At 36.3% G+C, this 15698-nt stretch overlaps 2 protein-coding genes across 9 annotated transcripts in view; one reads left to right on the forward strand and one right to left on the reverse strand.

The window, feature by feature from the left end:
• Positions 1–1534: 1534 nt before the first annotated feature.
• Positions 1535–14479, reverse strand: ORMDL1 (ORMDL sphingolipid biosynthesis regulator 1). Of its 2 annotated transcripts, none has more exons than XM_069064558.1 (4): positions 14282–14472; positions 12518–12698; positions 9432–9583; positions 1535–3110 (listed from the first exon to the last, which is right to left on the reverse strand). In XM_069064558.1, exons 2-4 carry the CDS (start codon positions 12689–12691, stop codon positions 2975–2977), a joined length of 462 nt encoding a protein of 153 aa, XP_068920659.1. In that variant the 5' UTR covers positions 12692–12698; positions 14282–14472; the 3' UTR covers positions 1535–2974. The 2 variants fall into 2 exon arrangements, with proteins under 2 accessions (XP_068920659.1, XP_068920658.1); XM_069064557.1 differs by lacking the exon at positions 1535–3110 and adding an exon at positions 8694–8751 and having other exon boundaries at positions 14282–14479.
• A 116-nt stretch (positions 14480–14595) lies between these two features.
• Positions 14596–15698, forward strand: part of PMS1 (PMS1 homolog 1, mismatch repair system component) — a 122998-nt gene continuing 121895 nt past the window's right edge. For 3 of the 7 annotated variants that reach the window (XM_069064554.1, XM_069064552.1, XM_069064556.1), the window contains exon 1: positions 14603–14789. Coding sequence is in view for 1 of the 7 variants with exons in the window: in XM_069064550.1 (XP_068920651.1) it covers positions 14689–14716 (28 nt within the window). In the remaining 6 variants the exon portion in view is untranslated. Of the gene's footprint in view, positions 14790–15698 lie in introns of all 7 variants that reach the window. The other 4 variants (XM_069064553.1, XM_069064551.1, XM_069064555.1 and 1 more) reach the window with 2 other exon arrangements.

The raw sequence follows: 15698 nt of genomic DNA on the forward strand, positions 1-15698 counted from the left end.
CAGAAAAACTAAGTGACTTGCTCATGGACACACAGCTTATAAGTGACAGAACCTGCATTCAAATACAGGTCCACATTAAGAATGAAAGGACCAGGGTGGCCAGGTGGCACAGTGAACAAATGGAGCACTGGCTTTGGAGTCAGGAGGACCTGAATTCATATCCAGCTTCAGACACTTAACACTCACTAGCCATGTGACCTTGGGCAAGTTACTTAACCCCAACTGCCCTGCCTTCTCCCCTCAAAAAAAAAAAAAAAATGAAAGGACCTAGTCTAATGCCTGCCTTTCATAATATATACAGAGATTTAATTAAGAACTTCATCTGAAGTCAAATACAGCTAGTTAATAACCAAGGTTCAATCAGAACCTTAATTCCAGGTTATAATTCCTATGCCTTTTTCATTCTATACCCTTTCCTGACAAATTGTCATTGGTTTCCATGTAGGTCACCATTATCAAGAATCTTACTGCCCAGAAAAGGGACAAAAAAATAACTTGTTAAAAGTTCACAAAGCACTCTGCTCAAGTGTTCATCATCTCCATTTTACATATGAGGAAACACGAGGTCAGAAAGGTGAATGACTTCTATGTGTCATTGGTCACACAGCTAGTCAGTCAAACCCCCCCAAGTCAAACACACTAATGAGAATAGGAATATAGAGCAACAAGAAAAACAAAGGAGGAGAGCTTATACTGGCTAAGGTTTTAAGACCAGCTGTTCCATGACTGACTTGGACACTCAAAAATGACTGGTATTGTGGGGTACTTTTAAGATGGTTGGGCAGGGACAAAAGTAAAAAGACAGTCCAGTTGTTTGATATGGAAGAAAGTTACAGCAGAAGGTAGATATTTCAAAGGATTATTGTGGACATGCATAGCAACTACCTTGAGACCTGGAGTTGGATAATGTACATAGTTTACCATACACAGAAATGACTGAGTAACCAGAGGGATAAGCACAGTGATTAATGTGTGTGGGGGAACTGATGGAACAGGCTAACAGTACAGGGGAAAAAGGAGGAATTTTATCCTGTGTCATCTGTAAAGGACACAGACAGTTCTCTCAAGGCTCCTGCTAACATAAAGATGTCAGCACCTATCTTAGTCTATGTTTGGTAGCAGCTGCAGTGTTAAAAATGTTGAAAAACAACAAAATTCTCAGCTGCTTTACATCATGTTCAAAATAGATAATATTCTTTTTTATCTCCTTTTCTGGAATATAAAATTTGTAGAAGCTTATCACAAATGCAATATTTAAAAATTTAAAACTATGATATGAAAGGAAATAAAGAGACCCTGTCTTTAGTGCCAGATATGCTATCTTGGCTGTATGGTACACAAAGTCTATGAAGGCAGGTAAGGAGATTTTCTAAGACACACTTTTTGAAAGAAATTTCCTAATGAAGGTAAGAAAAGAATCTGATTTTAAATGTATGAATCAAAGTCATGAAACTGACTGAGAGTAGACCATCAGAAGGGTTATTTTAGGAAAAGTTGACAATTTTTTATATCTGTTGAAATAATCTAACATCCATTTTTTAAAAAAAAGTCTATTTATTAAAGTAAAACACCCATTCTTCTTAGTGTTTCAAAATGTGGGAAAAAGACAAAAACATACAAAGTCAATTACACAATTGATTTCCATACTCAAGACTATCAATGCAAAACAATGATCTCCCCAAAAGAGACAGTTTGAAGATAGTATGGCTTTATTACGATAAATTGATTTTTAAATAGTCTGAAACTATGTTATAGAATTTTAGTTTATTTTCCAAAAATCACTGAATTTTGGAATGTTTAATTTTTCAATAATTTATTTTCTGATGTTTGTAAAAGCTAATTATCATTAACAAAAACTTTTGAGGAAACCAAATAAGGATTTATGTGTAGCAATTAGGACCAGCAACTACAAACTCTTTCTAATTCAAAGAACGGTCTAGTAATGGACTTAAAATGGTAACTTTAAGTTCACTTCTTTGAACACTTAAATTGATACCCATCTTGAAAGTACAGTTAATAGGTAAAGTGGAGACGGAGAAAGGGAATTTATATAAAGGGCAAGTATACTCCTTTACTGCAAAGCTACAAAAAAAAGAGACCCAGTGTTTAGTAGCTTACTTTGTACCATGGCTGATCTTTTCACTTGACAATTCCTTATATTTATAGCTGTGTATCTAGTATTTAACTATCCTCCAGATAAGAAATTTTCACCATTAAATGGTTCAACTAGATAATCAGAGAATTATACATTATGCTTCAGACTGCATGGAACCAAATTAGGCTTTTCCAAAAATGATTAGCGCCCTTTAAAAAACAAGAAAATCCCAGAACTTTGCTTTGCCCAAAAATTAATGTCTGAAGACTCACTAGAAAGCTGTAGGAAGCCACAATGACACCTATTAATGAGGCTTGAAAAAACATCACCAGGACACATCTGTCCTCCGTTACATCCAGAACTGACCAGGTCTAGACATAAGACAGTAAGCCAGCAAAAACAAAGAGTACATTTGTAAAACAAAAAAGAGCTGGCTGTCTTAGGAATAGGACATGTGACCTTATTACAGGATGATTCTGCTTCATATATAAATATACTTCAACTTGACTATGACTGACTGGATAACTCTTCCTACGTAGTACCCTTTCATTAAACTAAGCTACTCCTATCCTCAAGACTCCTGTGTCGAATGTGCAGAGCTTTTCTGCTCTCACTGAACTGTCAATCATTCATGAGCGGGGCCTGCCCTGCTCTCCTGGAAAACTTCTGCAGCAATTTAGCAGACATGTTAAATACTTAGAGGCATCTCATAAAAATCTGCTTTTCCAAATAGCATACAAGTAAGTATTAGACCTTGAATGTAAAAACTTCCCATTGCACATTACAATGTAAACAGCATAGCATGCTACCTATTCCTTCCTCACAGAAAAAGCAGTAGCCACAAAGTTTTGGTCAGAATGGTTGTTTCACATTTTCAGTTTAGTACTTATTAATACCAAAGATCCGAACACCATGCAGTTGTGGCATTTTGGGAATAAGCACACTCAGGAGAGAAGCTGTGTTTAAGATGAAGTGTGTAGGATCATACTTGGTGTAGAAACTTGCCAGAAAATATCTGTGGAAACAAAAACAGGTAAGGGTTTAAAAAAAATAGTTGTTTACAAGTTTTTTTTAACATGCAAAATAGAGGAAAGTTCACTGAAATAAAGTTTTTAAAAGCAGTTAAATGCAAGTAAAGTGCAGTTACTTTCCTAGAACAAAAGAGTAAAAAAGTAAAATAAAAGATAATACTTTAGCAAAGTTTTGATGATCTAAATGAGATGAAAAATTTAGCTCCTGGATTTAATATATTCAGTGGATACAAAGACATGAACGTTTTATGTTTACCTCAGTTATTGTTAACGAATCTTTATAGTGTCTTAAAAGAAAACAAAAACATTGCCTTTTTGATGTTCCCATCTGAGGTCTGGTATTGTAGTCAAACGAATTCATAACCAGTTAAACAGGAAAACACTTGTAAATTCCAGCTGTTTGGCTTAAATCTAAACATTTGGATTCAAATGACAAACCTTGGTTTTTGTGAAATTAAAAAACAAATTCTGCTTGCTAACAACACCTACTACTAGACACATATGTTAGAATGAAACCTAACTGGTTGCAAAAAGTGTTCTGACACAAAAAAGGCAGAGAATAAAATGTTCTGTCCCCCTGTGATTATAACTGGGAAGGTAGTATCTTATGTGGACAAATAATTTCTAATCTATTTTAAACACAAAATGTATTGTTAACATACTTTTGTCTAACCCACTGCCCTCATTCTTAAATTCTGCCTTATGAGCTAGTCTTGAAAGTAAATAAGTATCCAGGTACACAACTAGAGCGAAGCAATTACTCAGTTTGTTATCTACAGTATTTTTAGAAATATTTGGATGAAGGAAAGTAGACAATTAACTGACATAAGCAATTATTTACATACATGATACAATGCAACAAGAATTGTGGAACATATCTAAGGATATTACAGAAGAGAATGCCAAAAATCTGTATCATGATTGATAAAGCACCTGTAACTTCTAAGAAAGGCACCACAGTGATTTCTCTATAGCGCACCGTTCAGGCAGCTCCTGGAAAGGGAGTACTATTTGTTGCTTTAAGATAACTGTTGTCAGCCACAGCAGGGTTTGTTTTAATATACTGCTGTCTACACAATAAATAATTGTTTTCTTTTTTTTTTTTAAAGAATTTTTAAAATTTTATTTTATTTTTTTGCTTTTTGGAGGGGGGAGGGGAGGGCAGTTGGGGTTAAGTGACTTGCCCAAGGTCACACGACTAGTAAGTGTTAAGTGTCTGAGGCCATATTTGAACTCAGGTCCTCCTGACTCCAGGGTCAGTGCTCTATTCACTGTGCCACCTAGCTGCCCCATATAATTGTGTTTTCGATAATAAATATTTAAAAGCAAATTTAAACTCACATTTTGTTCCAGTGGGGTTTTTTTTTGCTTTCTGGAGGGCAATTGGGGTTAAGTGACTTACCCAAGGTCACACAGCGTGTGTGTGTGTGCGTGTGTGTGCATGTGTGTGTGTGTGTGTTAGTTAACCGTCTGAGTTAGGATTTGAGCAGGTCCTCCTGACTCCAGAGCCAGTGCTCTATTCACTGCACCACCTAGATGCCCCTGTTCTGGTGTTAAAAAAAAAAAAAGCCTAGAAGAGCTATAAAGTTGTTAGGAAATTTTCCTAAAATTTATCATTTGGCACTGTTTCAATCAAAGGTACTTATCACTTAATGATTCAGTGTCTGAAACAAAACAAATTAATCATTTAAAAATATTTCTGGATAAAATTAATTTTACTCATCACGAATATAATGAAAAAATCAGACCAAGCTATCAACTATAGTTAAATTGAAGTGATTAAAATTGGTTGCATACTAGTACTGGAAATGAATGGTATGTGGTTTACAAGCTGCTACTGCTAGATGATGAATACATCCCTCATTTGAAGGTTATATATGCGTATTTCTTCTTGTTCTTTTTCTGGTTTCGTAAAGAAACTAACGTTAATTTCTTGTAAGACCTTGCTTTAATTTTAATGATTGATAGTCTTAAAGAATTTTTATTACTTTCAACTGCACTGCAGTCAAGATCAATTAACATTCAGAAAACACAAAAATTAAACACCATAAGAGCTTTGGAAAACTTTAAGATTGGTATTGGAAAGCATTAATCTCCAATTAAATATCTGATTAAGTCAGATAAGTTTAAAGACATTCCATTTAATATAAACAATTTTAATGCTCTTCCTCAGAATACTTACTGAAAAATATAATTCAACACATGAACTTACATATTTTATTAGAGAGGAACAATGAAAGCATTTTGATTTATTGGTCATCTAGTTGGCCTTATGAAGAACTAACTTCACCATGGGAACAGGCAATTTAAAAAACTATATTATTTAAATGAAAATTTATAACACGGAATTGATTTAAACAATTTTTGAGATTTTGTAAATAATAATGTAGAATCAAACAGTGTTCTAATTCCTGTTACTATACAAAAAGCTAACAAAATACACACAACTCTGTTGAAATCAGGAGTGCTAATGCTGAAAGAGGTTTCTAGTTAATGAATATAATTTATATGAGGGTAAGAAATAGTTTAATAGTAGACCAAATATCAGATTTAATGACAATAAATTATGAGGCTAAGAGTGGATTGGAATACAAATCCTTAAGTCAAACCATGGTTAAACTACAACCTTAGATTGGCTATTGATAAGAGAGTCTGGCAATAATCTATTAAAAGTATTCAGAAATCAATTAACTATATTGAATTTATAATAAAGACGATTGTATATTTTATTAAAGTTGGATATTACACATCCTTTTTATTAGTACAACTGGTAATACCTTACATAGGTATATCTATATTATATGTAATACCTCACATACACACTTTTCTACAGAGCTAGTTGTTAAATCTTGACCAGTATACCACTGCCCATTCTTCAATTTAAACCCATTCTTCTCACTTAACACTTTCCTACACCAAAAGACTACTATTTTTGTTTCTTCCTCTTGCCCTTCTTTCATGCTTTACAAAACAGGATACTATTTATGTTTGTCCTTTCAATACTGCTGTGTATATAATAATCTTATACATCAGTAGTTAATTATGTCATTTATGTCACATTTTTTAAATTTTTTATTTTTTTGTCTTTTTGGAGGGGGGAAGGCAGGGTAATTGGGGTTGATTTGCCCAAGGTCATACAGCTGGTAGGTGTTAAGTGTCTGAGGCTGGATTTGAACTCAGGTCCTTCTAACTCCAGGGCTGGTGCTTTATTCATTCCACCACCTAGCTGCCCCTCATGTCACACTTTGGAAAGGTGTTAGCCAGTTTATCTCTTAAAACTTAAAATAACTAAAATAAAAATAAGAATTTCATGATACCTCTTTAGAAAACTGTAAAAAGCCTGGGGAAATATAAAAATAAATGTGACAAATCCTACTGCCTCACATAGAAAGCAGTATGGTATGATAGAAAAGGCAATGAACTGGGAATCAAAAACCTTAGGCTCTGCTACCAATTTACTGTAATACTCTAGGTAAGTCTCAATTTCCCTGACCTTCAAATTTCTCATCTAGAAGATGTGGAAGAAATACTTTGGAGAATGTAAAGCACAGCAATAATGATAATAATGATGATAATAATAATAATAATACTATTAGTAGATGGCTTCACAAAAAAATTGTAATTAACACTTGTAGCACAAATAAATTTTAAAAATATTGGGGTTTTGTATATTATTAAAACACAGGTATACAATACTTGCCTTACTGTTGGGTGCATCCATACAACATTAAAGTCATTATTTCCTTGAGGGAAAATACCAGAGAATTCTAAAAGCAACAATTTTCTTTTTGTACAAAGCTCTATGAAATATATTAGGTAGAAAAGGAGCTATATAGTAGTAGGAACATGTTCCCACAAACTGTGAAGCATTCCTGTCGGGTCTTCAAATCCTAACCATTTTTTGAGTCCAAGTTCAAGCCCTGTCACCTAAATGAAGCCTAGCTCTCAAATACTTTAGCTCACGATTATCTTTCTTATTTTAATTTCATACTTAAAGGCAACACATACCATTTGGTAATATTGTCACTAACATTTACTAAGAGTCTACTAACTATCAGGCATTTTGTCCATATGGTATAACAGAAATGTAAAGAAGACCAAAAAGGTAGGGTTTTAAAGGTTTTAGAATCAAGTTGTGGGGAAAAGATACAATACAAAAGCCACAATGTAGCAAAGGTTCAGGAAGAGGAAAACCAAATTGCCGAGATCAAAAATCTCCAGTACTGAAGAAGCCAGTGCATAGTGTTGAATGATGAAGGCAGGTGTAATAATAGGTTAGAAGAGAATGTAACCACTGAATAATGAAGTCATAGGATCATAGCTTTAGCACTATCAGGGACCTTGGAAGTCAGAGTTCAACCCCTTCATTTTACAGATAAAGAAACTGAGGCACAGAAAGGTCAAGCAACTTGCCTAGGATCACTGAGCTATTTGTAAGTACATGAAGTAGGAGGCCAAAGTTCAATCTACTATACCACCTATGTAATTAGCAAAGGCAAGGCTTAAAGGAAGCATAGGTTTTATATATATAAACTCATGTTCTCTTTCTTCTGAGTACCCCTAAAGCTTTCTTTGTACCACTCATACACTTGTACAGGCATATCTCTTAAGATATTTTGGGTTTGGTTCCAGACCACCACAATAAGTCAAATATCACAATAAAGTGAATCACATGAATATTTTGGTTCCCAGTGCATATTAAAGTTGTTTAGACTATACTGTAACCAATAAGTACAGAGTAGTAGTATGTCTAAAAAAATGTACATACTTTAATTTAAAAATATTTTACTTCTAAAACTGCTATTACTTGAGTCTTCATCGAGTTGTAATCTTTTTGCCTGTGGAGGGTTTTGCCTCAATATTGATGGCTGCTGACTGAGCCAGGTAGTGATTGCTGAAGGTTTAGGTGGCTATGGCAATTTCTTAAAATAAGCGAACAATGAAGTTTGCCACATCATTGATTCTTCCTTTCACTTGAACACTGAGGTCATTACCATATCATTAACTGGCCTAATTTCAATATCGTCATGTCTCAGGGAATAGGCAAGTCAAAGGAGAGGGAGAGAAACAGGGAGCAGACTGTCTGTAGAACAGTCAGAATACACTCAACATTAATCGATTAAGTTTGTCATCTTATTGATGAGTGCAGTTCATGGTTCCCCAAAACAATTACAACAATAACATCGGAGATCACTGATCACGTATCAATAACTGACATAAGAATAATAATAATGAAAAAGTTTGAAATATTTTGAGAATAATCAACATGTGAAACCGAGAAATGATGTGAGTGCATGTTGTTGGAAAGATGGTGCCAACAGACTTGGTTTAATGTAGGGCTGCCACAAATACTCAAATTGTAAAAAACATAGTATCTTCAAAGTACAGCAAAGTGAAATGCAGTAAAATTAAGTAAGCCTGTACATTTTTTTGTGAGGGAATGTAGAAGCAGTTTCTAGTAGAAAGAATACCAGACTTGGAATCAGGAGGTCTGAATTGCAAACTCCCTCTCTAACCTTTACTAGCTGTGTGGTCATGAGCAAAGCATTTTACCTCTGAGATGATTCCTGTAATGTGGATGTAGTATACTGTTATACTTCAAAGAGTTCTAATGGAGAGAGTGCTCTGTAAACATGAAAAAACTGGAATTATTATATGTCCTACTTCCCTATCCCCAGTGGGGGCTTCCTGAGAGGGGATACCATGTCTTATATCTCTGATACCCCAAAGAGGTTAGCACTGTGCCCTGAATAGGTAGGTGCTAAAAAAAAATGCTGGCTAAATTTCACACAGGATAAATGGCATGGAAAAAAAGGAAGAGAAAACAGGGTGAAAGAACGCCAAGTACCCCAATTTGGCTGGAGCAGAGATTTTGTGGAGAGGAGCAATAGCATGGTAAGGTACAAGAGGAGTCCACTGTGGTGGACCTTACATGCCAATCTAAAGAGCACAGATTCTATTTCATAAAATACGAACTTGTGCCTCAAGGCATTGCCAGCTTCTAAACAGGTGTGATAAAAGCAAACAAATGCTGTCTTGTATTCGTATATTTCATGTGTATTTGTTCTGAACCCTCTCTTCAAATGCTAGAATGTCTTACACTTTTCTCATCTCCTTTCCAGTGCTTGGCACTATGTTCTCCTGGCATGCTCTCTCAATGCTTGCTGCTATAGAATAATATCATCACCCACTGGCTGAAATAAAGGTTCTCATAATATTCCCATACCTACAATACTTCAAAAAACAATTTTAGAATAATTCTTCCCTCTTCAAGCTTTCCTAAACCCTGAATTATTTCTACTCACAGAATTATTGGAGAAATTGTGAAGAACTTGCGTGAAGAAGTAAACTGCACTCCATAGTCCAGTTGTTCCCAGTGAGTTAGCAGCCTGGCTTTACCCTGGTCAGGGGTTTCAAAAGGTGTTCCTTTTACAGCATGTAAAAATACATACATTCCCTAGAAAATAAAGGAGGTGTATCACCAGAAAGCAACTTAATATTTCTACTTATTAGCTTGAAAGATGCAAAGAGTCTGTATGTATGCCTGCATATTAGCAATTTGAATTTTAAACTTTCATTATTATTGGAATATCAAGGCCAATATGATGATAAACTATTAGTGATGCAAAAAAGTACCAAGAAAAAAACACAACAATATCTGTTTCCTCTTCTGTTGTAGAACCATTATCAATCAACAAAAATTTATCATGCACCTATTATGTGCCAGGTATTACAGTATGTGCCAAAGATATAGATAAAAGTAAGGCCCATGGAGGTTATACTCTACAATTAAAATATTAAAGCTTACAGTGGAATATGTAGAATTTCTAAGTTCTTTCCACATTTGGTATACAGGTAGTTAGAAATGCAAGGATGCATTTTTAACCACTGGCTTTCCACCAAAGCACCAGATTTGAAGAAATGATGATACTTTCATGCGGAGCCAAATTTTTTTTAAAAAACATTTTCCCCTAGTTACATGTAAAGATAATTTTTACATTCATTTTTAACAAATTGAGTTCCAAATGTTTTTTCTCCCTCTCACCTCCCTGAGAAAGTAGGCAATTTATAGGTTATACAAGTTCAATCATGCAATATATATTACTTTATTAGTCATATTGTGAAAGACATACCCAAATGAAGAAAAATAAACCACCAGAAAGTGAGAAATAGTATGCTTTGATCTATATTCAGACTCCATTAGTTCTTTCTCTGGGGGTAGATAGCATTTTTTTATTGGAATTGTCTTAAGTAAAATTTATTCTTTTTTTTTTTTAATTTTTAAAATTTTTATTTTTTTGAGTTTTGGAGGGGCAATTGGGGTTAGGTGACTTGCCCAAGGTTACATGGCTAGTAAGCGTTAAGTGGCTTAGGCTGGATTTGAACTCAGGTCCTCCTGACTCCAGAGCTGGTGCTCTATTCACTGTGCCATCTAGCCCCCCCCTAAATTTAGTCTTTAAAAAAAAGTTGCATGTACAAATCTCCAACATAAAAACAAAACAAAAAGGCTCAAATGTTTTTAACAGAGACTTCTTTCAGTCTAAGCTGGAATACCCTCCTCTAAAACAAAAATAAATAGCCTGAGGCAATGTCACAGTTTTCTCTTTACAATATTACACCATACCACATTTTCCCTACTAAAAACATCAGTAATCAAGGGTTTTTTTTGGGGGGAAAGTAATTATAAATTAGTTTTTGCAAAAAGTTGACTATGCTTAAAATGATATCTGGATCTCAAACCATATATCTAATATGTTGATGTAACTATAGTTCACAATAGTGCTTTACAGTTAGGAAGTGCTTACTTTACATACATCATTTCATTTGATCCTTGACAACTAACCCGATGACATAAGTAGCTTAATCTTATGGCCTATTCTCATTTTAGAGGTGAGATGACTGAATAGTGAGTAACTGGCACTGATTACAACTTTTTGACTTTCACAGTTTGCTTACAAATTCATTGGTAAAAAGACTTTAAATGACAGAGAAACTACCTATTTACTTATGTTTAGAGAAAGTAAAAAAAATTCAGTTTGAGATAATTTAGTATGTCTGTATAAGTACATTTTAAAAACATGTGCCAACAAAACATGCTAAAAAAATTTAACCTAAATATAGCCTTTACCATCAAAAAGCATATTTCAATTTTTGCTTATGCTGATTAAGCAATTCAAAGTGACTTGATGTCCAGCTGAGACTAAATGAACAACTTTATGACTCATTTTAAACACTGGTAAGTAGGTGTGGTCTTGAAGAAACTGGCAAAAAGACAGGAGCTGTCCTAGAATGAGTGACATGTACTTTTACTGGAAGCCTTCTGCTGCAATTAACTTTTCAAAACTCCTTTACATTGCAATCTAAACACAAAGACAAAACTGTACGTGAAGATTACATTATATACAAAAGTATAACAGTTTGATTAATGTAAATCTTTAAAAGTATTTATATTAATTCTATTATCTACCCAAGTCAAATAGGACATGTACACTCTACAGCTCTAATAACAGAGATCTTTGGTACTAAAGTAATAAAAGGCAGAATATGAGGTATACTGTATTGAGGCTCAATAAATACTGATTAAATTTAATCTTTGAGCTAAGCTAATTCTATTTGTATTGATGATTTTAATAATACGCTTTAATACTGATTAAAAAAATAATTACTGGAAATTTGCAGTGTATGGTATGAAGATTCAAAATGAACTAAAAAAAAAAAAAGACTAAAATAGTGCCATTTCCCCTGAGTTTAAGAAACAGTGCACTCTGGCTTAGACTAGGATGTTTAAACATTTTAAAATATTTTATTTGGTTAAATGTGTATAATTGGTTAAAAATGTTTAGAAGTAAACTTTAATCTATAAATTGGCTGGCCTTGGGATCACTATGCCAGAGGCAGCTTAGAAGTGTCTTGTTAATGAGGCCAAGATCACAGGTGAGATCCCCATGCAAATCCAGTTAACTTTGCCTTGTTGTGCTGCCAAAACACATCCCACTTCTAGTCAGCAACATTACATGTGAGGGCTACTGGTTGCAAGAGGGACTGGGTTACAGTGTATAAATGGATCAGCACAAACCCACTACCATTAAAGAAAAAGACAACATTTGCCAATGGGTTTTCATTTGTGAAAGATTATACAACAGTTAAAAATATGTGCTAAATTTAATCTTTATAGAGAATTTGTAAAACATTATATTTCTAAACTGTATTTTCTAGTTTACTCTTAAATTTTACTATTTCAAATTCTCTATATTAATAGCTTACAAAGTATAATTTATAAAATAAAAATCTTTTCAAGTTTCCTGGTTACTTTAAATTTCACTTTTATTTTACTCCCTAATGATACACCCTTAATTTTGAAAAATATTTTATAATGAGGCAAAGTTCTTACCAGATTATGTATAATATTTGTTAAGGTCCAAGCAACAGGAACACTGAAGAAGGGAATGCTGAGTAAGACAATATGAAGTAAACCAACTCCCAATGCATATGTCAGCCACATACCACGACTGTTCATCACCCTGGTATTTGGATTTACCTCACTGTGAGCAACTCCAACATTCATTTTTGCTCTGCAGGGAAGCAAAGAAATTAAATAAAACTGTTATAATTGAAAAGATGAATAAATTCTTAAAAAATAACCCTTTTGAAACACAAGGAAAGAAAAGAAGTTACTACCAACTAATCTCTTTGTTGTTCCAAAGTAGGGGGAAAATAGTAGAAAATACCTAGCATATGCAGATACTGATAATTTCTGTAAAGAATCTTTGTTAAATTAAAGCCCCCAAACTCAAAAACCTTCTAAAGCCTCCTGCCAAGATTTCTTATATGACAATTAGAATAAAAAATGTGGATGAATTTTCCTGATGTACCAAATGGAGAAAAATGTTTTTAAAATAGTTAAAGTCTTGTTAAGAAGAAGTAACAGTGAACAAATTGCACTTTTCGAAGTGTTTAAATCTTGAAACACCAGTACTATTTAGAAAAGCTTCTCTTAAAAAATCAGAAGACGGAGGGAAAATGTTTGATTCTTTGTTTTATGGTAAAGTCAAATTTATGTGAAAAACATAAGTTTCTGCATCCCACAAATATTTACTGCCTCTAAATATTTTGTAAGGTTAAAAAAAAAACCCATGTCCTTTTGTTCTCTTAGGGAGGGGGAAATAAAGGAATAAATGATCACCTTTCTCAGATTGTCTGTTTTTAAAAACAAGAAAAAAGCGTCCCTTGGATGCTTAATAGAAATACTTCACTTTTAACCTAAAGAGTCTTTTAGTAGTTCAAAAATGGAAAGAATTATAAAAAAAAAAAAAGCAGGGTAGTGTCTATTTAAAAAGAAAACATTTTTGCTACAGTGTTGACATACACATTTTCCATTATCCCACTGCTTTGGGAAATTGGTCCACCTACAGAATCACATAATCTGAGTGATAAGGGACCCCAGAGGGCATATGATTCAACCTGTATCTGACCAGGGCACCTCTACAACCTATTCAAATGGGCATCCAGCCTTTGCCTGAAGAACCTCCAGAAGGGAGTCTTCTCCCGATAGGAAAACATAAGCAACATGCATCTTGATACTGTTGAGGTTAAAAGGCAATTACAAACATACTAAGGGGCATTCCCTTTCCCTGCAACTCAGCTATTGAAACTCTTGCCTTCCCTTAATACTATCCTGTAAAATCTGCTGGGAAAAAAGTAATAACCCTGGAGTCAGATGTCTCACTCCTAACAGGATGAGATGAGAAAACCTGTCCGAAAGGCCATTTCTCGCATTGGTCCGGTTAGCCTAAAGGCTACGCAGGCAAAAAGATTAAAGGTCAAGGGTCGAACCGCCCTTCGCGGCTGCAAGCTCGCCTCCATCCACGAGGATCTCTGCGGAACCTCGAGGGACCTGCCTCCCTAGGATGGACCCCCGCGGGAAGTAGGAGCAGGGGGGCGAGGGGAAGGATCGCGAGGTCCACGGCAGCCCGGTCCAGGGCGGATCCTTTCCTTTCCCTGTCTGCGACACCCTCAGTGTCCAGGGACCAGCGCGGGGACGCAGCTCGAACCCTCACGGAGGGCGGCGGGGCTCCGGGGCCGTCCAGAACTTACTTGCCCCGGGCTGGGTGTCTCCCTGGCCTACCTCCTCCCACCCCCGCCCGTGAGAACGTACCTCAAAACGGGCACCAAGCAGGTGAAGGAGGCAGTGAGCGGCACCCGCCGTGAGGGACCCAACTGAAGCACTCTGGCCCGGGCTCTACGCCGGGTGGCTCCCTGGAGCCCGAGCCCTGCTCTTCCCTCGGGCGAAGACGTCGCCTGCGGAAGCCTTAGGTGCGGAACGCCACGGCGTCCTGACTGACAGGCAGACCCACCAACCACATCCTACCTGGGCGCGCTGGAGGCGGGGCTAGCCTCCCTCGCCTTCCCATCCGCCTCTGGGCTCTCGGGCTTCCAGGAGTCCAGCACCGCCCCTCGGGGCAGAGGGAGGAGCCCGGCGGCTGAGGGCCGGGTCGGGGGCGGTCCTGGGGGAGGTGGAGGCTGAGTTCTGGAGGAAGGGAGGAAGTAGAGCTTTGCCGCCACATGTTTGTAGCTTGTGCGGTAGGAGAAGGTATCATGTGACTAGCGGGCATTTTTATTTTTTCGTCTGTGCCGAGCTCTGTCAGATAACCTCCTGTAAGTGAGTAAGTGCGCACGTGGGGGGTTCGTAGGTAGAGGGAGGCCTCAGTCTGCACCCGTAGGCCCGGAAGCCATTGAAGCAGAGGGGCTGGGGGGGGGGGGGGAGCGGAGGAGTGGGTGTGTGTGTGCTCAGAAATTGGAAAACAGGATAAAGGGGTTTTGAGTGTAGGAGGGTTTTTTTTTGCTTTTTTTTTTACGTCGTAGAAGGAATTTTGCATTACGATGTTTTTCGTTCTTCTGTCTTTCTTGTTCCTGCGATTTCTAAGTGCATTGTATCCAACCCCATCAGGAAACCTAGTTCCCAGCTATAGCCCACCTCGTTCTTTTGGTGTGTGGTATTTTTGACCAGGTGCCAAAGCGGTGCTTATAGATTTTTTTGTATTCAGATAATGTACACAGAATTTTTGTCCTCTGTTGTCTCAGATGTTTGGTGTTTGTACTAAATGATTTCCAGGGACCCTTCCGTGTCTAAATCAGTGATCATGTGTTATTGTTGATACATGTTGATAAGTACACTGAGAAAGGTATTGTTTTTTGAGTAAACGAAACTTTGAGTGTTTCCCTGTTTTGACTTTTTCTGTTTGTGGGTGAAACAAAAACATCTTGAAGTACATAAAAGACTTAACATTTGTATTGCTGAGGTTCAGCCTGATGCTACCTCCTCCCCCAACTTCCTAATGTTATTTTAAAGGTAGAGAACAGTACACATAGCAAAAGACATTAATTCATTTTTAACAAATAATATTTTAAGGGCCTGCTTACTGTAAGGTACTTTTAGGTATTCTGGGGAAGATGATGGTGAGTAAGAAAGTCTTACTAGCCCAACATGAATGTGTTATCTATATGGGAGATGTACCCTAAAAGAAAGTATATTTGGGGTTCAGAGGATAATCTAATCCAGTAAAGGGATATAA

The sequence above is a fragment of the Petaurus breviceps genome, unplaced genomic scaffold (assembly GCF_028583685.1).
Source record: "Petaurus breviceps papuanus isolate PSGF00001 unplaced genomic scaffold, PetGlider_PUasm1.0 90638, whole genome shotgun sequence".
NCBI classification, from domain to species: Eukaryota; Metazoa; Chordata; class Mammalia; order Diprotodontia; family Petauridae; genus Petaurus; species Petaurus breviceps.